Source organism: Rousettus aegyptiacus, unplaced genomic scaffold (genome assembly GCF_014176215.1).
Source record: "Rousettus aegyptiacus isolate mRouAeg1 unplaced genomic scaffold, mRouAeg1.p scaffold_m13_p_1, whole genome shotgun sequence".
Taxonomy (NCBI): domain Eukaryota; kingdom Metazoa; phylum Chordata; class Mammalia; order Chiroptera; family Pteropodidae; genus Rousettus; species Rousettus aegyptiacus.
In genome coordinates this window covers 948,966-972,383 of record NW_023416284.1, presented here as the reverse complement: position 1 = coordinate 972,383, position 23,418 = coordinate 948,966, and the positions used below count along the sequence as shown (strand labels likewise).

Sequence of the window (23,418 nt, the reverse complement as noted above, 5' to 3'; positions counted from 1 at the left end):
GTTTGTTGCCTTTGCTTTTGATATGATTTGTTTTACGTCGACTTAATGAGTTTGACTTTAATCATGACTATGTTTAACAGCCAGCTCACAAAGTCACTGGCGACCTCACAGCTGGCTGTGGAGCTGACGTGGGCAGCTCTGTCACCACTGGGCACGATGCTCCTGACAAAAGCTCTGAGGTCCCAGCAACTGGTGAGCACGTAAAGGGGTCCGGAGACCAAAACATTTGTGAGCTGCTAATATTAATTAAAAGTAACTCCAGCAAAACACTGTGCATTCTGAAAACTGCCAAAAACAAAAGATGCACATTGAATACCCAGGGTGTGTCCCGAGGGGGTGGGGGGTGGGCGACAATCCGGCGCCCTAGCCCAGGGTGTGAGGCGCGGTCCCCACACCACGGCTGAGCCGGAGGCCGGAACAGCACGGGCGCGGGAGCCTCCGGCCGGCAGCGCGGCGTGCAGCCCGCGTCCGCGCGGCCCAGCGGTTTTCTCTCCCAGCTTCAGCTCCTCATCTGTAATCGGGGCGCAGAGAGCGACCCTCCGGCACAGGAGGCTGCAGGCACAGTGTCCCCATCCCAGAGCAGCCCCGCCTGGCGTGCGGGCAGACTTCGCGCTCTGGGACCCCGATCAACGCCCACAAACGGGACGCCCGGGAAGCCCCTGCCCCTGCCTGCACCCCGCCTCTCCACCTGGGCCCAGAAGGCGGCTCCACGCTCCGCCTCCTGCATGCGGCGGAAGCGCGAACACGCTGGTGGGTGCTGTCTCCACGGCCCCGGCCCAGAGGAAGGGCCGAGGGGCGCGGCAGAGCTCCCGGCTCCCCGCAGCCCTGACCTGCCCCGAGCCTGCCAGGAGATGGGGTCTGCTGGAAAGCGAGAGGCGAGTCCAGGCTTGGGGGCCTGCGGCGGGGAGGCGCAGGGCTTAACCCCGCTCCTGGCCAACGACCGGAGAGATCCAGAGGCAGCCAGGGGGGTCCTTGCACCCACCCCACCCGTCGCAATGCCCAGGCTGGTAGGGAGGCGGGTCCGGCGTGGAGGAGGGTACAAGGGGGCTCAGGGGGCTGGAAGGCTGGGCAGCGCTCAGGCTGGGCTGTGAATGGGAGCCCTCTGGGCAGGGGGCGGGCACTGCGGGCAGAAGGGGCAGCGTGTGCCAAGGCCCGAGGCAGGGAAGGCCCATCTGGTCCCCAGCCCAGGGCTGGCTTGGATGCTCGTTTTCGCTTCCACAGGCGAAAGCCCCTGGCCGCCACCCAAGGATCACAGGACGCTGACGGAGGCGTCTCTGCTGTCACCTCCACGGCCATGGGACACCTGTCCCTGTCCCGCCCTGCTTCTCCCTCACTGTCCTCGAGCCCCCAGAGGGGGCCGGCTGTGCCACCCGGCACCGTCCCGCTGGGTGGGCACTCACCAGCAGACGGGGAGCCCCGCCCCTTTCTGCCGCTCTCGGCCCGGAGCTCGGCCCCGGCCGGCCCCTCGTCCTCTTCGGGCCGTGCTGTGTCTCCACATGCCTGGGGCTCCGGGGGCTCCGGGGGCTGCTGCACCCGGCAGGCTGCAGGGCCAGGCCCCAGGGAGAGCCGTGTCAGTGTCGGGAAAGGGGGAGAAGGAAGGAAGAGCAGGCGGGTCCACCTGCTGGCGACCCCCCGCCTCCCGCATCTCCAGGGCTCGTGGGACATGCGGGTTTGACCCTGCCCCAGCGCGCCCAGGGGATGCGGGCCCTGGCGAAGCAGGCTCCGCGCACGGCCGGCGGATTGCACCAGCTCCCCTGCTCCTCAGAGTGGAGACGGACGCCCGTGAAAGCTCCTGCAGGCGCCGAAGGACCCGCTGAAGCAACAGCGGGGGAAGTCGGAGGCCAGCCTGGACACGCTCCTGGCGAGCGTCCTTTCGAGGGGAGAGAAGTGGCATGGCCGCTGGAACCCAGGGTGGCCCTTGCTGCAGGCCCTGCCCGGGCGCCCGACAGCCACCTCTGCCCGAAGTCCACAGGGCTCGTCAGCTTCCCGTCCTGTCCTTGGGGGAGTCAGTCTGTCAGGAATCACGTGGGCAGAGGCCCCACCATCCAGGGGCAAGAGGGGTGCAGGCCCCCTCCTCTGACAAGAGCCCTGGCCCCGCCCCCGGCCCACCCCAGAATCCCGGGGTGGACAACGCAGCAATGCACAGACTCCAGGCTGCGGCCCCAGGAGCCCCGGGGAGCCGACCTACTGACAGGGCAAGGAACCCGTCGTCTCTGCCACCCCGACTTTCCTTTGAAAGCCATCAGCACTTCACCTCCCTCCGCGGGGTCCCCAGCTTTACACTGAGGCCCAGTGAGCAGTCCACTGTCTGGCTTTGGTTCTGATCCACGCTCGCAGTTTGGGGTAAAACTCCTTAATCCTCTAAAATTCTGCCAACCTAGTAAAGCAGATGGGCTGATGGCGCCACCTGCTGGCCATTCTGGACTCTACTGCCAAACTCAAGTCTTAGCAAGGGCCCTGGGGTACCAGCAGCACCCCAAACAACCCCGCACCAGTGAAGAAACTGAGGAGAGGTAAACCTGGGCAGACCCCAAGGCCCGCCTCCCCAAGAACGAGGCACTCACTAAGCTGGCTCTGGCCTTGCCACGCCCAAGCGTGACCCTACAGGTGGGGGCGGGCAGGGGGCGGGCAGGGGGCGGTCCTAGGCAGGACCAGCTAGTGACGGACAGCGCACAGGGCAGCCCACAGCCGTGGTCCTCAGGAAGGGGACACAGCCTCCTCCAAGTCCCACTCGGCGCTGGTGGATACTGTGTCCCCGGTGCAAACCCACAGGCCCAGTCACCTATGGGAACAGGAAGGGGCTTTGTGTTTCAGACCTTTAGATGGCAGTTGGCCAGAAACTGGCGATGGCCTATGTGTCCTTGTGGGACAACTCTCCCCCCTTCCTACCCCCAGGGGTCCACCAGGCTGCCGGCTGAAGCAGTGGCCTCGACCTCCAGGAAATGGGGTGCACAGGCAGAGGCGCAGCTCCCACGGGGCACGGGGGCACCGCGAGGCCACTTGGGTCGTGCCCCTTCCCCCTAAGCAGACCTCCTGCTCTGGGCCGGTCTCCGCCACATGGCTGCTGCCCCACGCCCTCCTGGCCTAGGTCAGCGGGCCTTGTGGCTCGGCAGCCTCCCTGGGCTTTCTCTCCTGCAAGCTCCATGGCTCCAGGGGGCCAGGTGCTCCCCTCAGCGCCAACAGGGCAAGGTGTTTCTCCTCTGGTGACAGGCTGGCCTGGGGACACTTGCCTGTCTGGAGCGCCCTCTGCCCTCCCTCTGCCAGGTGGCCGCTAGGGCACAGGTGCAGACTTGACCTGTTCTGGGCCTCAAGCTCTGCCCGCACAATCCCTTCTCCCACTCTCCTCCCCCCAGGGCCCTCCAGACCAGAGGCTCAAGTCCAGCTGTGGCCTGTGGCTGGGCGATGGGCTCTCCCAGCTCTGTTCTCTCTGGTGTGTGGCCTCAGCAAGTCCCCCAGGCCTCCCTGTGAGCAGAGAGGCTGGGAGGGGTCAGGGGTCTGTGCTTGGAGCCTGCTGTAGGGCAGCCTGGTGGGTGAGCGCAGGTGCCTGTCTTGTCGTGACCGTGATTCACAAGAATATGAGCCCGAGGCCCTGCCCCCAGCCTGGGTCCCCAGAGCACCTTTGGCGGGGCCCAGAGGGAGGCTCCGGCCCACAGGGGGGTCCCAGTGAGGTCCCTGAGGGTCAGAACACAAGGGAGGTGCCTGGCCTGGTGCAGGACGCCACACCCACCTCTGATGCCCGGGCACCCAGGTGGGCCACTGCCCTTACCATCCCGGCTCTGGAGGGCGGGCGAGCGTGCGAGGCTCCCTGACCTCACGGAGGGTCACAGCGCCTGCCTCCGCTTCCGCCGCCCCCTCGCCGTCCCTGGGGCTTGTCCCACCCTCTACTCTCCGAGAAGCAGCCAGATCAGCTTTCAGATCCAGAAGCCACGGCGTCCTGGGCCCTGGGTCAGGCCCCACTCCCGGAATACCCTCGTCCCCCCTGGTCACCCACGCCCCTCGCGCACGCAGGTGCCCTGCCCAATCCGGGTCTCCAGCCGGAGGGTCCGGGTCGCCCCGCACGCCCCGCCCCTCCCCCCGCCCCTCTCCCCGCCCCGTCTGTCCTCCCGCCCCGCCCCACCGCGTACGCCCCGCCCATCGGAGCGCGCGGGCCCCGTCGCCCCGCCCCACCGCGTACGCCCCGCCCACCCGGGGCGCGCGGCCCCGTCAACTCTCCCGCCTCGCCCCGCCCAACCACGCCCTCTCGCCCCGCCCCCCGAGCCGTGACGTACAAGGTGTGCGCCGCACGCCTAGCCCGGCCGTCACCAGGCCCTGCCCGCGTGGGCGTGGCCATCGCGGTCTCCGCGGCCATGGCTCCCGCGGCTGCCAGCCCCCCGGAGGTGGTTCGCGCGGCGCAGAAGGACGACTACTACCGCGGCGGGCTGCGGAGCGCGGCGGGCAGCGCCCTCCACAGCCTGGCGGGTGAGGCCACGCGGGGCCGGGCGGGCGGGTGTCTCAGGTGTCCCCGCGCGTGACCCAAGAGGTCTGGCCGGGCGTCCGAGGTCGCTGCGTGCACTGAGTTAGCTGCGCAGCCAAAAAGATCTGGCCCTGTGGGTGGTGCTGGGCGCCGCGCTGCGAGGTGGGCGGATGAGCCCCTAGATCCCACCTGGCTCTGCCACCCCGGGCAACTGAGCCTGGCCCTGCGGGCCGCGGCTGCCAGATGGAGGCTGGAGTGGGGCCAGGTGTGGAGAAAGGGAGAACTGAGGGTGAGGAGCGTGAGGTGGCTTCTGGACGACAGCGTCGAAGGGAGACGGGCTGGGTGGCCATCAGCAGGCTTTGAGGAGAGGGACAGGGCCAGAACAAATGGTGTGTATGTTGTATTACAAACACTGTGATTTAGCACTAGGTACTTCCCTTGGTGCTTTACAAATAGTTACTCCTCGAAACATTTCTGAGAGAGAGGACTTGTCGTTCCCATCCTCAGCGATACAGAAATTGGGGTTCCTGGGCGATGGCAAAGTTGCCTGAGGTCACAACCAGCAGGATGGGGAGCTGGGAGTGGATGCTGGACAGTGGTCTCGCTTGTGCTCAGTCACTGTTCTACACTGTCCTGTGGCCCTTCTGGGCTCTAGAACACTTGGGGAGGGGGCACAGGGGGAGAAGGCTGCAGGTGGGGTTTCAGGAGACTCGGCGGCCCTGGCAAGGCAGGTGCAGATGGAGCAGAGTGGGCGGCACCAGAGGCCAGGGGAGAGAGGAGAGTGATGTAAGAGTCTTGGCTTCGAGGAAAGTGGTTGGGGTGGGGCTTGGCAGCGGGAGGGCAGGGGAGCATCGTTCTTGTTCACCGGCCCCCCGGCCCCACCCCCAGGGAAATAATGCTTTCTCTCAGGTGCGAAGAAGTGGCTGGAGTGGAGGAGAGAGGTCGAGTTGCTCTCGGATGTAGCCTACTTCAGCCTCACCACACTTTCAGGTAGTGCCCCTGAGACCTTGGGACCGAGAGCCTCAACACATGCCAAGCCCAGAGGACAGGAAGGGGCTGACAGCAGAGTCTGAAGCTCCCGGGGGCCTTCCCAGCGTCCCTGGGGCTGGCCTGGGTGCATCCTCGGGGAAGGAGAGGACCCGAGACCCACCGCTAGCAGGCGGCCAGTCCCCGAGTCCCAACCAGGGCTTCTGAAAGCTCTGATGTTCACCTGTGTCCTTTCATCCTGTGTCCCTGGGGACCTTGCACAGGGTGCCACTGACACCGTTTCTCTGTGGCTGAGCGCTGTCAGCAGGGTGTGGGCGGCGGGGCCCTGGTGCAGTGCCAGATCGGGCGCAGAGAAGGGCTGGCAGGTCCCTGCCTCAGCCTCTCGTGTGTGCATCCCCTTGTCCCCAGGCTACCAGACCCTCGGGGAGGAGTACGTCGGGGTCATCCAGGTGGACCCATCCCGGAGCCAAGTCCCCTCAGGGCTGCGCCGTGGCGTGCTGGTCGCATTGCACACTGTCCTGCCCTACTTGCTGGACAAGGCCCTGCTGCACCTAGAGCACGAGCTGCAGGCCGACGGCGATGGCGCCCGGGCGTCGCAGGGCAGCCCGGTGCCCAGTGGTCGAGGCCGGTCGGTGGTGAGGCGCTGGGTGCACCGGCAGGTGGCCACCCTGACGGAGCAGCAGAGAAAGGTGCTTCTGCGGGCCGCGCTGGTGCTCAGGCAGAGCCTGGGCTGTCTGCAGCGGCTCCACGTTGCCTGGTTCTACATCCACGGCGCCTTCTACCACCTGGCCAAGCGGTTCACGGGAGTCACCTATGTGAGTGTGGGCACTGCCCATGCCGGCTTGATTCTGGGTCACATGCGGAGCTGGCTCTTTAGGTCCTCTGTGGACTGGCACAGTCCTGGGGCGAAGGCTGAGAGCCTCGACTGGCCTTGCTGGTTCATGTTTTGCTAATGGGCCCAAGGAATTCCATTCCCCACACACCCTGTGGGTGGGCAAGCCCGCCTGTCAGCAGCCAGCACATGCGGGCCAGCCTGGGTGCCAGGCCTGGCGCCCTGCCCTTTCCTGTGAGTGCGGGCCTGGCCCTGGGCTCCCGGGTCCTATGACCATCCTTCTCGGACTGTACTGAGGGAAGATCAGGTGTAGGGACGTCCTCCTGACGGTGACTCCACGGTGCCCACATGGGCCCCGTCACTGCCCGCCTTCTCCCTGGTTCTCAGCCGATGTCTCACTTCTAGATTCAGCGGGAAGACTCCCTCAGGCCTCTGCCTGCAGAGCGGGAGCTTCCGCCCCTGCAGCAGATAGGCTGGTTGGCAGTGTCCGGCATGTGGGCCTTTCCTCCTGCCCCGCTGGGTGCTCCCCAGACTTCTCTGAGTCCCCTCTGAGGTGCCCCCCAAACCCTCACCCGCACACAGCCAGCGATCTGCAGACCCCTCGCTCGGCTCAGCGCCTGCTGGGAGTGAGCCCTGCGCTGTCCAGCAGCCACTCCCACCTGGGCGTCCCCCCAGGTGCTCAGGCCCTGCAGGGTCCTCCTCACTCAGCCGAGCCCCGTGGACATCCTGTCCCCAATGTGCGCCAAGAGGGCAGAGTTTGGTCTCATGTGATGAGGCACTTGAGTACTGGAGGAGGCCTGCCCGCCAAGCTGCCCAATCTTTGTGCCAGCTGATCACGTGACTGTCCCCTCGGGGTCCTTGACAGCTCCGCATCTACCGCCCGCGCACAGAGGACCCGCGGGCTCACACAAGCTACAAGCTGCTGGGGCTCGTCTCGCTGCTGCACCTGGCCCTGTCTGTGGGCCTGCAGCTCCACGGCTTCCGGCAGCGACAGCGTGCCCGGCGGGAGTGGAAGCTGCACCGTGGCCTGTCTCACCGCAGGTGCGCAGGGCCAGCGCCAAGGGCGTGGGGGCTCAGCAGGCTTGCCGCCAGCCACGGGGGCCGAGCGTCCCTGCACTCAGCCCCCCTCCCCCCACAGGAGCCACGTGGAAGAGAGAGCGGTTTCCAGAAGCCCCCTGTGCACCCTGTGCCTGGAGGAGCGCAGGCACACGACCGCCACGCCCTGCGGCCACCTCTTCTGCTGGGAGTGCATCACCCAGTGGTGTGACACCAAGGTCAGCTGCGGCTCTGCAGGCGGGACCTGCCTCTGAAACCTCTCCTCAGGGTGGTGGGTGGGCATCTCTGTTAAGCCCCCAGGTAAGCCAGGCGCAGAGCTGTGTCGGGGTCGCCGCTTTGCCAAGAGCAAGCTGGGACGGCCACTGGGGCTGCGAGCGCCCCCTCCTGGGAGGCCCTGGCCTGCCGCCCACGCTGGGCCCTCCTCTCCCGCTGGACAGGCGCCCCCTGTGGCTGCCCACGTGGCTGGCCCAGGATGCAGAGCTGCCCGGCCTGGCCTTCGAGACCTCAGGCTGTTGGGGTACTGGGTCAGATGGCTAGTGCAGGGGGCACCATGCCACCTCTCACCTGCACGCTGACCCAAGTGGGGTCATTCCGGGCCCCCACACACCACCTCTGCTGGCGAGCTCAGCCCAAATCCAGCTTCTCTGGTGCGCGGGGAGGGCCACCCAGGTACAGCAGGTGAGGCCCCCATATTTCCTGCACCGCTCTAAGCCCTCAGCTGTTCCCTACCTGAGGACGCTCATGTCAGCATCAGCTGTGGGTGGGGCAGATCTAGCACCTGCACCTAGGTCCTGTGGGGTTTCAGCCCAGGCTGCTCCGGGTCCCCCACGCCTGCCTCGCGGGAACCCCAGGAACACAGGTGCTGCCGCCCCACTGCCTGGGCCTCACACGGTCCCTGGCGGGAGAGCCGCCTGCCCTCTGGAGCTGGAGGGCACCTGACCTGGTTTCAGTCCAGATGGTCCTCAGGAGTTGGGACCATCAGGCCTGAGGAAATGGACAGAGAACAGGTACGTCCATCCTAGAAACTCCCAAGAGGCTCAGGCAGCTGAAACCCTGAGGGCATCTGGGTCCCTCTGCTCCTCTCAACATGTCGGTAGCTGCCAAGGGTCGTCACCTGCCCCAAGCTGCCATGGGGACCGGCTGGCGGTCTCCTCAGCCTGGCCACTGTCCCTGCTCCCTTGACACCCAGGGTTAAGGCCTGCCCTTCAGGTTTGACTTCGGGGAAAAAGGCCGACTTTTCAGTCTTAAGTTGAACAGAGACACCCAGCATTGCTGGCGATGCCAGTGGGGGAGGGCCCACTGTGGTCTTGCAGGGGACAGTCCACGTGACCTCTCCTCCCCCCTACAGACGGAGTGTCCCCTGTGCAGAGAAAAGTTCCCTCCCCAGAAGCTCGTCTACCTGCGGCACTTCCGGTGATTAGAGGACAGAGGAGTCACCTGACATCAAGTAGAAATTTGGTTTATAAGGTTAACTTTGTGCAGAAATCATAAAATTCTCAGATTTTGTACTTTTGTCACGTAAGATGCTATGCCAGCAGCTCAGGACAGAAGCTGGACAGCTGGTTCGAGGCCTCCGGGGCCAAGTTTGGATGGGGCTCCATCCAGCTGTCCCCCCGAGCCTGTGGAGGCGGGGACAGGACCTGGTGGCAGGACATGGCTGAGGCCCAGTGGGGGCCCCCACTGCCCCCACCACCCCCACCGCAGCACAGCCCGGTCCCGCCTTCAGGAAATGGCACTGCTTGGAACGAGGTTCTGAGTTTGCGTCTCTCCCCCAAACCACAGGTATTTCAGAAACAGGCCAGGAAACACTTTATCCGTTTATATGAGACACTGAGCCAAACCAGGTGGACAGCAGGGTTCAGCCCGAACAGCGAGCGCTGCGTGCGGGCGGGGGGCGGAGCTGTCCCGGTGGTGCGGTCAGCCTGCCAGCCCCGCCACCGGGGCCAGCGGCTGGGACCAGGCACATCCACTCACAGGAGGAGAAACCAAGGGCTCCGTGCGCCTCAGGTCTGTGGCCTGTTCAGAAAGATGCCGTCACACCCTGACCTTGGGCAGGCTTGGCAGGGTCGTTCCTGCTCAGGGCTCTGGGGACAGCCAGCTAGAGTGAGGAGTGCGCCTTCCTGACACCCCGCCCACAGACGGTGCCCCGGAGGCCGCAGCAGAACAGCTGCTACACCAGGCCATCTCCGTCCAGCCTGCTCCCTGCCGCCTGGTCATTGTAAGGGACCCGAAACTACTTAACTTGCACCAGATGCAGGACTTTGAAGCTCCACAAAGTTAAGAAAGCTGTCAGGGTGATGTGAAAATTGGGTTTGACAACGGCAGGTGTAAAATGCCCTCCCTGGGAGGTCTGGTGCGGTGCAGCGTCCCCTGCTGGGAGTGGCACCACACGGGCTGAGCAGAGGCCTGTGCCGAGCCCCCTCAGAGTGACTCAGCAGCTGTCCAGGAAGACACGGCTCTGCACGCCTCGCTCATGGAAGGCCGGCTGCCAGGGACGCCGTGGTGACCTCACCTAGATGAGGAGCCCCAGAGCGGCCTCCCTCGTGCCCGCAGCCTTCAGTGAGGCTCTGACCACGCGCGCACGACTCCCGCCCACCGGAGCGGGGGCCTGAGCACCTCAGGGCTCAGCTCGGGAAAGTACAGACCTGGAACGTCATTTAAACACGAAGTTTAAAACACACGGTCAGGACGACAGGGTCTCCGCGTGGCCTTCTAGAGCCAGAGCAGCTGAGTCCCGGCCCGCGAACACCGCGCGGCAGACACGGCTGGGTCCGAGGCTCCGAGACGACAGCCCACAGCGCGCTCGGGGTGCCGGGGGAGCCCCCTCCAGGCCCGGGAGGCGAGACCGCATTCCGTGCCCGCCCCAGCGACACCCACAGTCGTGCTGACCGACCCGTCTGCCGCTCATGGCAAACGCGGTGCGCCTCCCGACGGGCTAGCTGGCCTGCAGCCAGCTGCAGCGTTCAGATAGAGACTACACGAGAAAGGGGACACTGTGTTTAATAAAGTTGGAATTAAAAAGTCACGTAGTAAAATGGTTATGAGTACTTGTTTTATCACACCAAAAAAAGTCGACATGCACGGCGGCGCCCTCCCCAGAGCGCGGCGGCAGCGGTGGCCACGGGCCCGCGCCCGCCGTGCCCGCGTGCCGTCGGGGCCGCTGAGCAGAGACACAATCACTAGCTTTCTACGTATGAAAGAAATGTGTCAAAATAATCTCAAACGATTAAAATATATATTTATAATTCCAGGCCCAAAAGCGATCACGGAAGTTAACAGAATTTTGAGTCATTACGATACAGGCCAACTTCAAACACCTCTGCTGAGATGAACACGGGAAACTGGCACGAGAACCCAGCATCACTGGGGAGTCGCCTCTCAGCGTTAGGCTCCTTCCGACACGCAGCTGGGGGACGTGCCCACGGGCGTCCTCGGGGAGAGGCGCTGGCTGGCTTGCAGCCCGGGCCCTCCACCTGCCGCCCGCCCAGCCTGCAGCTCGCTAAGATTCTGTCCGTTTAAACACCTGAATGTCACTGAAAAAGAGATCAATGCAATTCAGTTTAAGTGCCAGTTTCTTCAAGAACCTGATATTTCAATTACAAATAATTGAAGTTCCTCTTTAAAAAGAAAATCCGACTCCCTCATCATTGACTACGTTACGTGAAGAAAGAAGGCGTCTCATAACGGCTCAAAGCCGCCGCGGGCTCCGAGGGAGGGGCGCGCGCGCTGCGTCTAGCTCGCGAACGTCTTGCCCACATCCTCCTTCCCCTTGTACGTCCTCTTGCCGTGCGTGAAGGGGATGTACCGGTACTTTATCATGTGCTGGGGACAGACAGACAGACAGACAGACCAGGTTCAGACAGCTTTCCACGGGCCACGTCCTCGTGCTGGGCAACGACACAGGACCCCCACCAGAAGCCCCACGGTGCGCAGGACGGGCCCTGGCGTGGGGTGCCCCGCTTGGCTGGGCGCGCCTGTCTGCCTAGGCCTGACTAGGAGAACGTCGTTGTCCGGCGGGTCCTGACTGACCAGGGAGGGGGCACAAACAAGGGCCTTCCCTGTGCCGCCCGAGAGCGTGCCCCCTGGCTCTGGGCTAGGGTACAGTGCCATGCTAGCTGGCCTCGGGGTGGTGGGGGAAGCGGGGCACGGTGTCCCCGTCCCAGGCCTGCACAGAGCTGCCTGCTGCCCCGTGTGAACGAGGCGGGTTCCGCATCACCCTCCTGTGTCACAGGCCTGCACCCGGGCCACCTTCGCTGCCACTGCCCGACGCCCCTGCCTTTGCTGGTGCGGCCGTGAGGCTTTTACCTTGATCTGCCTCTTCATGGTGATGCAGAAGAGCATGACGAAGTACATCACCAGGATGGGCCAGAACACCGGGACGTTGAACGCCTCGAAGAAGGTGCAGACCATGGCCACCAGGATGCCCTTGGTGGCCGCGTGCCTGAAACGAAGGAGAGGTCAGCTCGGGGACAGCGGCACGGCACTGCCCCCACGGACCGCGCACGGACTTGGAGCCGTGCTGCGTGCGCGTTACGAGCGCCGCACGACGCAGACCGCTGCAGCCCGCTGGGCCCAGCAGCGCGGAGAGGACGCGGACACGCAGTCTGCCCGGCCTCGTGTCTGCTCCCGGGCCGGCCGTCTGGAGGACACCGCGGGCTGAGCCCCTGGAGCCACAGGCGTCCGGACGACCAGACAGCACCCAGGCGCTCCCGCTGCTCAGGGCCCGGCCACCTCCCGGCTCTTCCTCGGGCCGCCAGGCCCCGGCCCTGCCAGCACGGCACGCCTGCTGCCCACAGGCCCGCCGGGCCCCGGCCAGGGCGAAGGGCCAGCGGCTCACGTGCTTCAGTCTTCTGATCCGCCAAACACGGCACCGACGAGGTCAGAGTCCCCATCACTCCGACAGCAGGGGATCCCCTCTGCCTGCCTGTCACGTACACTCATCACGCCATCACACAGATGCCACCACCTCCAGGAGGTCTGGGAGCCGAGCCAAGCCTCGGCCCCGGGCGCAGCACCTCCAGTGACAGCAGCTGTCCCCGAGGCTGCGCCTGCCCTGGAGAGGCCCAGCCCTGCGTCTGTCGGACACGTGGCCGCAGCCGCAGGGGTCAGGCCAGCAGTCTGGGGCACGGGGCCGTGATGGGGCGCGCAGCCTGTCCCTCCTGAGCAAGTCTGCGACATTCCCAGGACGCCCTGGCCGAGAGCAGGCCCCCTACCCCACCCACTTCAGAGGGCTTCAGCAGTAACTCGTGACCGAGAGGCGCACCGGGCGCTGGGCTCCTTCAGAAGCCCGTGCCCAGCGAGCAAAGCACTCGAATTTTGGGTGAACAAACAAAGCTCTCATTTCTATACGAACTCTAACTCCCTGGCTAGCCAGAACAAAAGTGGTCCGAACACTGCAGAACAAAACACCCTTAGGAATCAACTCACCAGAATTTAAACTCCGGAAGCCTTCGAATGAACGGCCGGAACTCCTCGTTCTGTTTGGTTGGTAAGGAGGGACCGTCATCTGAAAAGCACGGCGTCTGTCAGAAGCAGCAGTGTCTGTCTCTGTCACCACACGCGCATGTTTTTCCCTAAAGCTTCAGAACTAAAAAGCCTAACGTGTGAAATACAGATTCACGTCACTCAACCATGACCAAAGGGGCTCTTAGCAGAGTTAGAAACCAATTTGTTGCTTTAGAAAACTCAGGTTAGACTTTAAAAAAAACCCTGCTATATAGTTTACACGACTGCACAGAAGTTCAACTGCGCCCCGTTTTCAGGAACACGTCAACCGCACTACACAGAGATACGTGAAGGAAACAAGCGTGACTGTGCACACGGTGGGGGAAGCTCGCCACGCTGTCTGCTCTCCAGGGCCCGGGGCTGCGGGGACCCGAGGGCCAGGCCTGTGGGGGAAAGGGCCACACACCTCACCCCGCCCGAGACAGAGGCCTCCCAGCACAGACCGAGAAACTGAGGCTAGCGCCATGAGGTGAAAGGGTTGCTTCCTTTCGCATGTCCATTAACTTGTCTCTACAGCAAGTCGCAGGCTCCTGGTCGCAGCCGGAACGGCCTGGACGAAGTGCCGCGCGCTCAGCGTCTCTAACAGGGAGGGCGCCGCGGCCAGCCCCACCTTCCCGCAGCGGCGACGGACGCGCTGCAACAGACGACTCACCGTGTGTTCGGGCCGCTGCCCGGCCAGCCAGTCAGGCGTGGACTCAAGCCCCACAGGCCCAGGCACGGCCGGCGCAGCGTGAGTCGGGAACTTTCAGCTCGCCGTCCTGGGAAATCGGAGCCCCACCCGCCCGGGCTGGCCACAGTGGGCAGGGTCCTAGTGGCCTCTGCTGGCCACAGCGAGCTGCCCAGGAAAACCTCTGGCTCCGTGAGAAGGGGACCTAACCGCTGCTGTGGGGGTGACTGAAGGGCTGGCTCTCTAGGAAGGGCCATCCTTGCGCCGCTGACTGCCACGTGACCCTGAACAAGCCATGTGACGCTAGGCCCCCGTTCCCTCGTCCGCGTGTCGGGGGCGACAGAAGGAACACGCTGTCCCCACGCGGTGGTTAAAAGGGTTGAATGAGTCATTCTACAAACAAATTTATCACCGTCACCGAAGTCCCTGGTGTTAAACACCAAGAGACAATCTCTAAAGATTTCGGATGTTTCTAGAGAAAACAAGCGGCCCCATGAAGCACAGATCACAGCTCTCCCCAGGCCGACAGCTACCTGAGTCCTCCATGAGCGAAGGGTCCACTTTCGGAGAAAGGAAAGCTATGAAGAGATTGAGGTGGTAGATTCCCAAGGCGTAGGTGACGATGTACCATCCCTGGAGAGAAGGGAGACAGGTCAGAGCCGTTCCGGCCGCCCACACCCTGAGCAGAGCCCCACATCCCAGGACCTCCACACCTGGGACGGTACGAGGGCCACCTGAGGGCCGGGAACCTCCATGGTGACCATTTATCTCAACCTGCTCTGTAGGTCTCGACAGTGGGCGAGCAGAGGGATCCAGTTAGATGCACGAAATACCTGAGGCCACGGCCCCCACCGGGAGCGCGGCAGGAAGGGTGGTTCGCGGAGCCCGGGCCGAGCGGCAGCGCAGGGGGGCGCGGCCGGGCACTGAGCGACGCTGCTGCGCCCGGCTCCAGACACCGCCGTCCGCCGAGGGCCACCTGAGCTGCCACAGCACTGCCCAAGCCGTGCTGGCCGGCACTCCTGCTACCACAAACTTTGTCACGAGTGGGCATCATCTTTCCCGGAAGAAAGCCGGAACCGGAAGTCAAGAATGAGATGCAGAAAGTGTTTTGGAGCCAAACCTTCCTCAGGAGACGTGGGGAAGGGGGAACGGCCGCACAGGCGCACACGCGACACACCTGCCCGTGACCAGGCTGTCTCTAGGGGCAGCGGGTTCATCCGACGGGGACCAGAACCGCGCTGCGCTCCCAACTTCACAAGCCCAAAGATTCCCATGCAAACAAAACGGAATCTTTCTGCCTTAAAAATTTTTAAGTCAGAAAACTGAAAACTAGATGTGAGAAGCTAGTTTACTGCTCACACGGCTTGTGTGCAAGGCCAGGCCTGAGGGGCGCCCACGCCACTTAATCCCCTAAATCAAGGTTTCTGGGTCATTCTTTCCATTGGAGAACAGAGCAAGTCCCAGCTTTTAAAAAATCTAAAATCGATGGAATTCAGCACTAACTTCAGACCTCTGCAGATCGGTCCGGCTGCAGTCGCCCAGAGTGTGGCCCCCGCCCCCGGAACCGCACAGGAGCTACACGGAGTTTCGGGGAGGACGTCCCCCGGTACGGACACACGGTAGCATCCAGTAAATAAAATAGAGACCTCGTCCTCCTCAATCTTAGGAAAGGCCTGGAAGGAAGGTGTTGCTTTAAACGAGGAAACGTCTTTCCCAGCTCCAGAAAAAGTCACCCTGGACAAGGCCCTGAACCGCCTTCCACTGGGCACAAGGCCACACCGACGCACCTCCTCGCAGAAGGACCTGCACCCAGGCGCCAGGGGGTGGCTGGAGGGGCAACACCCGCCACCTTCGGTCCCCAGTCTCCCCCTCGGCCTCGCAAGACGTGTGACTCAAACAGGTGACCCTTCAGGAGCCAACACTGCCCATGGCAGCCAGGGGATGAGGTGGCTGGTGCACGGTTACTTGTCCCCAGGGTTTCTGGCCCCGAGTCTCGGGCCAAGGGTGGGGGGTGCACCGAAGGGTCCTCTGTCCAGGCTAGGGGTTGGGAAGGGACAGCGCTGTCAGTTTCACCAGGCCTGGACTGTCACTGAGACTGTCCTGAGGACTATACAGGGTGACGAAGGCAGGATGAACTATAAGTGTTCCTAGTTTAAAGGTGTCACTGAAATTTTTCCTGCATTTGCTGCTTAACTGGAAAGTGACTGGAAACCATTTCCTTCACCGGGAACCCACCTGATGCACAGAGAAAAAGAAAGCAACGTCGCGACCCACAGCGCACTCAGGCAGTAAGGTGGAGGCGGCCGGGGCTCGGCCCGGCCACACCTACCTGCAGCAGGTAGACCCGGATCATGTAGATGAAGCTCAGGCCCAGCGTCACCACCCATCGCACGGCTGTGTACGGCGTGGACTTGTCCAGCCAGGACTGGTAGATCTGGAACGAGAAGAGAGCGCACGCGTCACGGACACCGGCCACGCCCACCGCGCAGCGCACTCCACGGTCGTCTGCTTGGCCCGCATGGCACCGCGACCCCAAACTCATCGGCAGTGGCTCCCGAGACAGGCCCAGCCCTTGAGCAGAAACATTACGGAGCAGCCTCAGAGCAGACGGTCCCGCGGCCTCAGCAGAGGGCTCGCCGTGGGGCGACACGACGCCGGCCCGACAGAAGCCGACGACCGGCCGCGGCGCGCGCCCGGGAGCCACCACGCTGCACGCGGCCCCGCCCCACGGCCACTTCCTGGGAGCCGGGCCCAGCCCTGCCTGCACCCGCACGCGGTGGCCCCCAGACCAGCCAACTGTACGAAAGGACTCCGTGTGCACGTGTGCGTCATCAGTGTGCGTGCGTCTAACTGTACTTTTGAAACTTTAACTTTTAAGTTTTAATTGTGAAAACTTTCAACGCGTCATACAAACAAAGAGAATAACCGCTCGGCAGTTACGAAGCAGCCACAGGGACGTGAGGAGCAGCACGGGGTACACGGCCGACAGCACCGTCAGGGTGCGCGGGGTGCCGGTGGGGACCAGACCTGCTGGGGGCGCCGCCTACGCGACACGGCCGACCCGGCGCTGAGCACCCGAGACACACAGGACGTCGAATGTCAAGGCCAAACAGAACGTTTTAAAAAAGAAATACATTTTTAGCCTAAATCTTAAAAAGTAAACATAAGAGCCCATGTAAACCTATCACTGGCTTTAATAACTATTAAGTTATTGAATTCTCTTTAAATTCTTTTAAAGTTTCAAAAAGGAAACGTTTTTACTCCGAGCGCAAGCGGCGCCACACTGAGACGGCCCCGAGGCCGGAGCTCGCGTGCCGGAGGGCCGGGTCAGGCCTGCCGGCCGCCGCGGCGCTCGTCACCACCCCGGGCTGGGTCCCGCAGCCGTGTGCAGACCCGGGTGCGATGGGGTGCGAGGGCCCCTCCCCCTGGGCCACGTGCACATGGTGGCTGGGAGAGGGGACAGCGAAGCAGAGCAGGGGCCGCCACTCGCAGAGCTGTGCTGCCCGGGGGTTCAGATGGTTTCATTGTTTTAAAGGGTAAAAAACCACACGGAAGACGAGCACGTGGCAGAGGCCGCGGGGGCCCGGGCCTGACCCACTCCTGGCGAGCCCTGTGCCACAGCTGCGGGCACGTCCGTGGCAGGCAGAGTGAGACCCTCAGGCTCCCCACCTCTGCAGACGCCAGCACCCCCACCCCCCGCCCAGGGAAACGTCCCAGGGTCAACAGTCCCTTGATCAAATATTTACCCAGCGCACCCGTGACAAACCAACCTGTCCAAGTCTGGTGAAGAATCTGTACACCACCGAAGGCTTCCCATGGACGGAGTCTCCGACGCTGTCCCCTTCGGACATTCTGCAGCTGAGAAACACAAAACGGGTTGAAGGCCAATTAAACGCTTGCAAAGGTTTGCTGGCCTTGCGCGCCCTCTCAGCCTCGTTCCCCGACAGCATCGCACGCGTCCGCCAGCACGGAGCACTGCAGCCCGTCTCTCTCCCTCTCGGTGCCTTTTCCACCGCCGCCCCAGAAAAAGAAACAGGCGGGTGACACGCTTTGGTAGAGAGCCAGGAAGGCACATGGCATGCAAAGTAGCAAGGGTGAACTTCCGCTTCTGCTGCCCACGTCTGGAGCCCCCAGGTCCCCCTGGAGCCCAGGCCAGGCCCGACTCTGTCTAGTCCCTCCCTGCCACCCCCAGCGCTCCCCTGCACCCCCTTTCCTCTAGCTGTGTCTCAGCCTCGGCCCAGGCTGCTACCCCCGACACCAGCAGCCAGCAGCACATCTCCTGGTCCCCTCAGGGCCAGGCTCCCCTCTTACCAAGAGAAGCGAGCCACACACGAGTCCCAGGCAGCCAGCGGCCCGTGGCCCAGCCCCTCACCTGTGAGTGGACGTGACTCTACCTGCTCATGACTGTTTTTAACACGCTGTTCTGATTCCCTGAGGGGTGACCTGCGCAAACCCTGAGCACCAGTAAGCCGGGTGGCGTCACCTCATTTTACTATAGAGGGTCGCATCTCAAACGGTCCTAGCCACCTGCCCGGGGTCAGGAGCAGCTCTGCCTGAGCCCAGCCCAGCCTCTGACCTCAGCTCCTGCACCGGTGTGGGCCGCTGCCCAGACCTTGGACAAGCAGGGCCCAGAGAACAGAGGCGCTGGGCGTCCCTAAGCCGGTGCAGACACCAGGGCGGAGCTCACTGCTGCCCCCAACCTGGTGCCACCACAGGGCTGGAGAGCAGAGGCAGACTCCAGCTCCACGTGTCTCCAAGGCCCTGAGCTATGTGGCCTCGAGGCCTCCGTCTCGTCTGAAAACGGTGCTTGCAGACCCAGCAGCTCTGGCCATCCAGGAACAGTGAAGCGAGGCTCCCTGCGGCTCGGTCACCCAGCCGCAGCCTGACCACAGCGGGCAGAGCCCAAGCCCCCACCTCCCCACCATGTCTGCACCGTGCTGAACCAGAAGGCAGCGGCTGGAGACGAGGTCCGGGGTCTCAAACACAGGTCCTCCCCCAAGACGACTGCCACATTAAAGTAACCATGGGTCCACATCTCGTTACAAGTGTGACTAGGACTCCGTGACACCATTTCCTGGAGCTGCCATGTGGGTGGGGCAGAGTTCCAGAAGTGTCAGGCTGCAGCCAAGAACAGCCCTTTGCCCTCCTAGGGCAGGGTAAGCAAGGCTCACAGGATGAACAAGTGGACGACGTCCCCGTGCCCCGTCTTTTCAGAGGTGTCACGGATTCACAGTCAACCGGGGGCAGAGTGGGGTAGGCTGTACATTATTTTATTTTATTTTATTTTTTAACGCCTACAGCACCTGGTTTTCCGAGGTGGTCTCCCATCCAAGTACTAACCAGGCCCAACACTGCTTAGCTTCCGAGATCAGACGGGATCGGGGGCGTGCAGGGTGACATGGCCGTAGTGGGACGCTGTACTTTGAAAGGCGCTGCATTGAAACCCACTCCCTGGGCCACGCTGCCCCCAGCTTAGGCTGAAGCCAAAACCCAGCCGGTCCCGCAGGCTACCCTCGGCTCCTTTCACACTTCCCTGATTTACTTTCTCGGAACCAACGTGTTTACCCTTAAAATGTTGCTACTTAAACGGAGACAGCAAGAGCAGTCATCAGAGAGAACATCGGCTGTCCCTGCGAAGCACGTACTCGAAGCAGAAACAGCCGCTCAGGACTTCCGGCTCTCACCCCCAACGCGCGGGGGTCATCCAAAAACACGAGCGATTTCGGATTTTCTGACCAGTGATGGACACGTTAAAACACGACTCACACCTTCATCGAACTCACCGTCAGTAATGTCATGAATGTGAACTTTGGAGGCAAGCAGCCTGCTTTTTAGTGTCCAGGCTGTCCCTTCCTAGCTGGGTCACCTACGTATGACCCGGGACACCACATTTCAGTACACCTTATTCCAATCTGCAAAAGAGGCAACAGCGCCTCAGCTCCCTCCTCTTGGGCTCTGGGGGCGCCAGCGCTGGGTGCCAGACCCATCCCGCAGCCAGCACTGCAGGAGGGGGCCCGTGGCCTCCCTCAGTCGCCTGACCTGTCCCTGGCTGGGGCTCAGCAGTCCTGTCTGCGACTCTTCCCTGGGCTGGGCCTAACGGCCACCTCTTCGGCAAGATCCTCCAAGGCACCTCGTGCCCCCTTAGGTCTCCTCACCCTGTATTTATTTCTTCTGGCTTATTTCCCTCTAGAGCGCAAGCTCCTTGCGGTGAGCGGCCCTCCCTGGGCACACCACCCAGAAAGGTCTGTCACCCAGCTACCCATGAGAAGTTTTCTGTTGAACGCAGCTGCCTCTCAGCCCCAATGGAAACAAAATAAAAGACAGGACAAAACTATCCTCAGTAGAGACCAATCACACCTGAAACTGTGTGTGGCCTGTCCCCTGCCATTACCCACCTCTCCCACCCCCGTTTCCAGGAGTGGTCACCCCCTCGAAGTGAGCACTGCCATACAGGATCCTGTCCCCGGCATGGCGCATTCGGGGTCACAGCCAGCTGGGATGCCCCTCCCTCCTATTCCTGGGTCCCCCGCATGACACTGTCACCTCCGGTGCTGTTCCCTTTGCTGAAATGCCCTCCCAGACCTCATCGGCTCACCTAGGCGAGGCTCCTCCCTCCTCTGGGCGTGCCATCTTACACGTCTCCCCACCTGGCCAGACCCATAGTGCACCTGACTGCGGTCACCTCCCACCCTCGACGGGGTCCCAGCTCCGGTCACCGAGGGCTCTCTACTCACGCACGGGAATCCCACCTCACGCATTCCCGCGACGTGAAGCGCCGACCCAACCAAGCGGAACGCGCTCCGGGAAAACTTCCAGCGCCCCGGGCGCCTCTCCCGTCGGACGCAAGGGAACCGGCGCCAAGACCCGCGGGAGCCCGTCGGAAGCGTCGGCCTGGAGAGTTTACGACTCTGCCACCTGAGTCTGCGCTAGTAACAAAACGTCACCTCGAACAGCCCAACTGCCCCTGACGCCTCGCTACCCAAGCCCTAGAGACCAGCGAGGAAACCGAGCGGCGAGCAACCGCCCCCACACCACGCCGGGACGCGCCGCCGGGGCAGGCGGAGCCGGTCACCGCGCCGACCCCGGGAGCAGTGCCCCGGCCGGCGCCGTCCATCCCGGTCCCGCCTATCCCGCCCCAGTCCGCCGCCAGGCCCAGGCGCCCCGACCCCTGCTGCTCCCGGTCCCCGTCCGCCCGCCGCCCGCCGGCACCTCGCGGCTCTGCGGCGGCCGAGCGCGGTCTCCGAGGGCCGCGGGGAGGAGGGCGCGAGCAGGGGCCGCGCCGGCGCTTCGCTCGGTCCGGGAAGGGGCAACCGAGCACTTCCGCTCCGTACTGCGCGGCACCGCCTCCGGGCCTCCAAGATGGCCGCCTGGGCGGGGCCCAGGGCCTCCAACCATTTCCGCTTCCGGCGACGGCGCTCAGGCCGTTGGAGGGGAAGTCCTCTTGGCGGAAGAAACGTACGCGCCGGAAATGCGCCGCGCCGCGCAGTCGCAGTCGCGTCTTCTGGCTCCGAGCCCGCGCAAATCCGCTCCAGAGATTGTTATCGCCCGGGGACTGGGCCCCCTGCGGTCACGCCCCCTAGCGACCAACGAGCCAATGGGGAGAGACGCGCTGGTTGCTAAGGGAAACCGCTAGTGGCAAGATGGCAGCCTCCAGCCAGAGAAACCCTAGCGCCCACTTGCAGCGCCGGGACCTGCCGGGGCGGCCGCCGCAGGACGGTAACGTCTGCTGGCCCGAGCCGGGCCATGGGGCGGGTGGCCGGCGGCCCTGCACCCTACCAGACCTCCGTCGGGTTAGGAGGGAAGCGGGCAGGGCCCAGGATCCGCGACTGGAACCCTTGTCCCCCGATCCCAGAGGGGCTCCACCTTGCGCCCCTATGAGCCCCTGCCAGTACTCTCGAAGCCCTCGTCGCCTCTGACCCTGGAAGGGGCGCGCCCCTGCGAGTGGGCGGGGCCCTGGGACCTGGAGACCGAGCTGGAAAGAACCTGAGCCTGGACGCGCTGTTCATAGATTTGATAGGAACTGTGCTTAGAGTCAAAGAAAAGGGACCGGAGTAAACTCCCAGTCCACGCCACTACCTTTAGGTAGAGCCTGACCCTCTTTATGACAGATGCGGTAGCCTGGTCTTACCCACTTTCCTAGAACGGCTCCCCGCAAGTTGTGCTTTGAAAATAGCGGGACTCGGGGTGGGGGGCTTCCCTTTTCAGAAACTGCTGAAGTTGGGAGTTGGGGGATAGTGGGTGAGCTCAGCAACTGAGTGGCCGAAGATGGGCAGGCCCTCCTTGGGTGCAAGTGTGGGTTTTGTCCTGAGGGAACAGACCACTGGAGGGTCCCTGCAGAGAAACGGCAGGGTCAGCTCCTTGCCCCACTGTGCCCTCACCTTCCTCTGGCTAATTAGGCTCGGCTCAAATGTCCCCTCTCCAGGAAGGCTCCCAACCCTTCCATCAAACCCTCCCCACACCCACCATGCCTCTCAAGGACCCTGCACTCATTTGTCCTAACCCACCTCCCACTGGATCTGCCTCTGCACAAACAGATGCTCATGGGGTCTGGTGCGTAGTCAAATGACATAGTGGATGGATGGCAGTAAACAGGACAAGTGCTGACCCCGAAGCTGAACCTTTGGGCAGCAGTACTGGGGAGTCCACAGGAGATGAAGTGCACAGACACCTTGGGAGTCCCCAAAGGGGTGTCGCGTGCTGTCCCTCGGTGCCTCCAGACTGCCCCCACCTGCGTGGTTTTTGGATGTCAGCCAGATCGCCTGTGTCACGTGCTCACCTGTGCATCAACTTTTCAACATTCAGGTTACGGCGTCTACATATACCCGAATTCTTTCTTCCGCTATGAAGGAGAATGGAAAGGAGGGAAGACACACGGTAAGAAACGTCCGTGGCCTCTTCCCACAGCAGCCAGCTCCCGGGCGCAGCCTGTTTCCTCAGGGAGCTTGGGGTGGGCAGGTGGCACCGGCGCCAGCTGCAGTGGGCCCTCACGCTCTCACTGTGGCCGAGGAAAGGCTACTTCCTGCAGCACGGGGGCCCGTGAGCCCAGACGCCCCGGTGCTGCCCCGGTGGCCCGCAGCAAGGCCAGGCAGCAGCGCCGGGGCTGGTCTGCCACCTTCTCACAGGCAGCGGGGCCGCAAGCTGGAACTCCTCCCTGGGCTTTAGTTCCTCTGTGCCAAAGCAAAAGTAATGGTGGTGACTTTACAGCTGATCCCTGATGGGGGCTTACCTGCTTTTGCAGAAAGCCTCAGTGGGCGTCACCTGGCAGGCTCCCCGGCAGCGGGGCCCAGACGTCCCACAGCTGTGCTCAGTTTCATGTCTGTCTGGGTTCTGCCTGTTCACATCCGCTGCCCGCTTTTCTGCTGGACAATCAGTCTTCTGGTGTTTCCTTAGATGAGCTCTTGTGTCTGCTGTCAAATCTCGATCACATGTCAAATGTTTTAACTGATAAAGGCGTCTGCAGGTGGGCTTGCAGAGAGCACATGCTGGATGAGAGATGGAGCCACGCGCGGGGCCCTGAGCCCTTTGAAACCCGGCCACCTGCGGGCACTCCCCACCGCCGTCTGACTTCGCATCACGATTACTTTCACCAGGTCGTGGGAAGCTGCTGTTTAAAGATGGAAGCTACTACGAAGGCGAGTTCGTGCACGGCGAGATCACAGGAGAAGGCCGCCGGCTCTGGGCCGCCTCAGGTCAGCTGTGGAGACGCCGCGGGCTCGCCAACCCCTCACGCGTGAACCATCCCCAGCAGAAGGTGGTCCCTCCCTTTCGGGTGCAGAAGACGCTTCCATCTGTAAAGTGGGGTGCCTTGTAACAGCCGGTGACAGGGTGACTGTCGTGACACCCACGGCTTGGCCAGGGACTGTCTCCAGAGCCTCAGACCTTCACGGGCCAGCACGGGGTTAGTTCTCAGTGGAGAGA

General features: G+C 63.2%; 3 protein-coding genes and 1 pseudogene across 4 annotated transcripts in view; 2 read left to right on the top strand and 2 right to left on the bottom strand.

Annotated features, from left to right (window-relative positions):
* Positions 1-4,303: 4,303 nt before the first annotated feature.
* PEX10 (peroxisomal biogenesis factor 10) lies at positions 4,304-10,363 on the top strand. Its single transcript, XM_016144422.2, has 6 exons — positions 4,304-4,458; positions 5,363-5,443; positions 5,849-6,255; positions 7,138-7,313; positions 7,411-7,546; positions 8,677-10,363. The coding sequence occupies exons 1-6, from the start codon at positions 4,347-4,349 to the stop codon at positions 8,743-8,745; spliced, it is 981 nt and encodes a 326-aa protein (XP_015999908.2). The 5' UTR covers positions 4,304-4,346; the 3' UTR covers positions 8,746-10,363.
* A 181-nt stretch (positions 10,364-10,544) lies between these two features.
* Positions 10,545-20,845, bottom strand: RER1 (retention in endoplasmic reticulum sorting receptor 1). Its single transcript, XM_016144423.2, has 7 exons — positions 20,710-20,845; positions 17,271-17,358; positions 15,830-15,934; positions 14,034-14,133; positions 12,756-12,834; positions 11,634-11,769; positions 10,545-11,150 (listed from the first exon to the last, which is right to left on the bottom strand). The coding sequence occupies exons 2-7, from the start codon at positions 17,349-17,351 to the stop codon at positions 11,061-11,063; spliced, it is 591 nt and encodes a 196-aa protein (XP_015999909.1). The 5' UTR covers positions 17,352-17,358; positions 20,710-20,845; the 3' UTR covers positions 10,545-11,060.
* Positions 18,792-18,910, bottom strand: LOC118604060 (annotated as a pseudogene).
* Positions 20,846-20,863: 18 nt separating the features above from the next.
* MORN1 (MORN repeat containing 1) overlaps positions 20,864-23,418 on the top strand; it is a 45,682-nt gene continuing 43,127 nt past the window's right edge. Inside the window, exons 1-3 of one of the 2 annotated variants that reach the window (XM_016144420.2) lie at positions 20,864-21,216; positions 22,303-22,374; positions 23,091-23,189. In XM_016144420.2, the coding sequence (XP_015999906.2) occupies positions 21,141-21,216; positions 22,303-22,374; positions 23,091-23,189 (247 nt within the window). In that variant the 5' untranslated portion in view covers positions 20,864-21,140. Of the gene's footprint in view, positions 21,217-22,151; positions 22,375-23,090; positions 23,190-23,418 lie in introns of those variants that run through there. The other variant, XM_016144419.2, reaches the window with a different exon arrangement.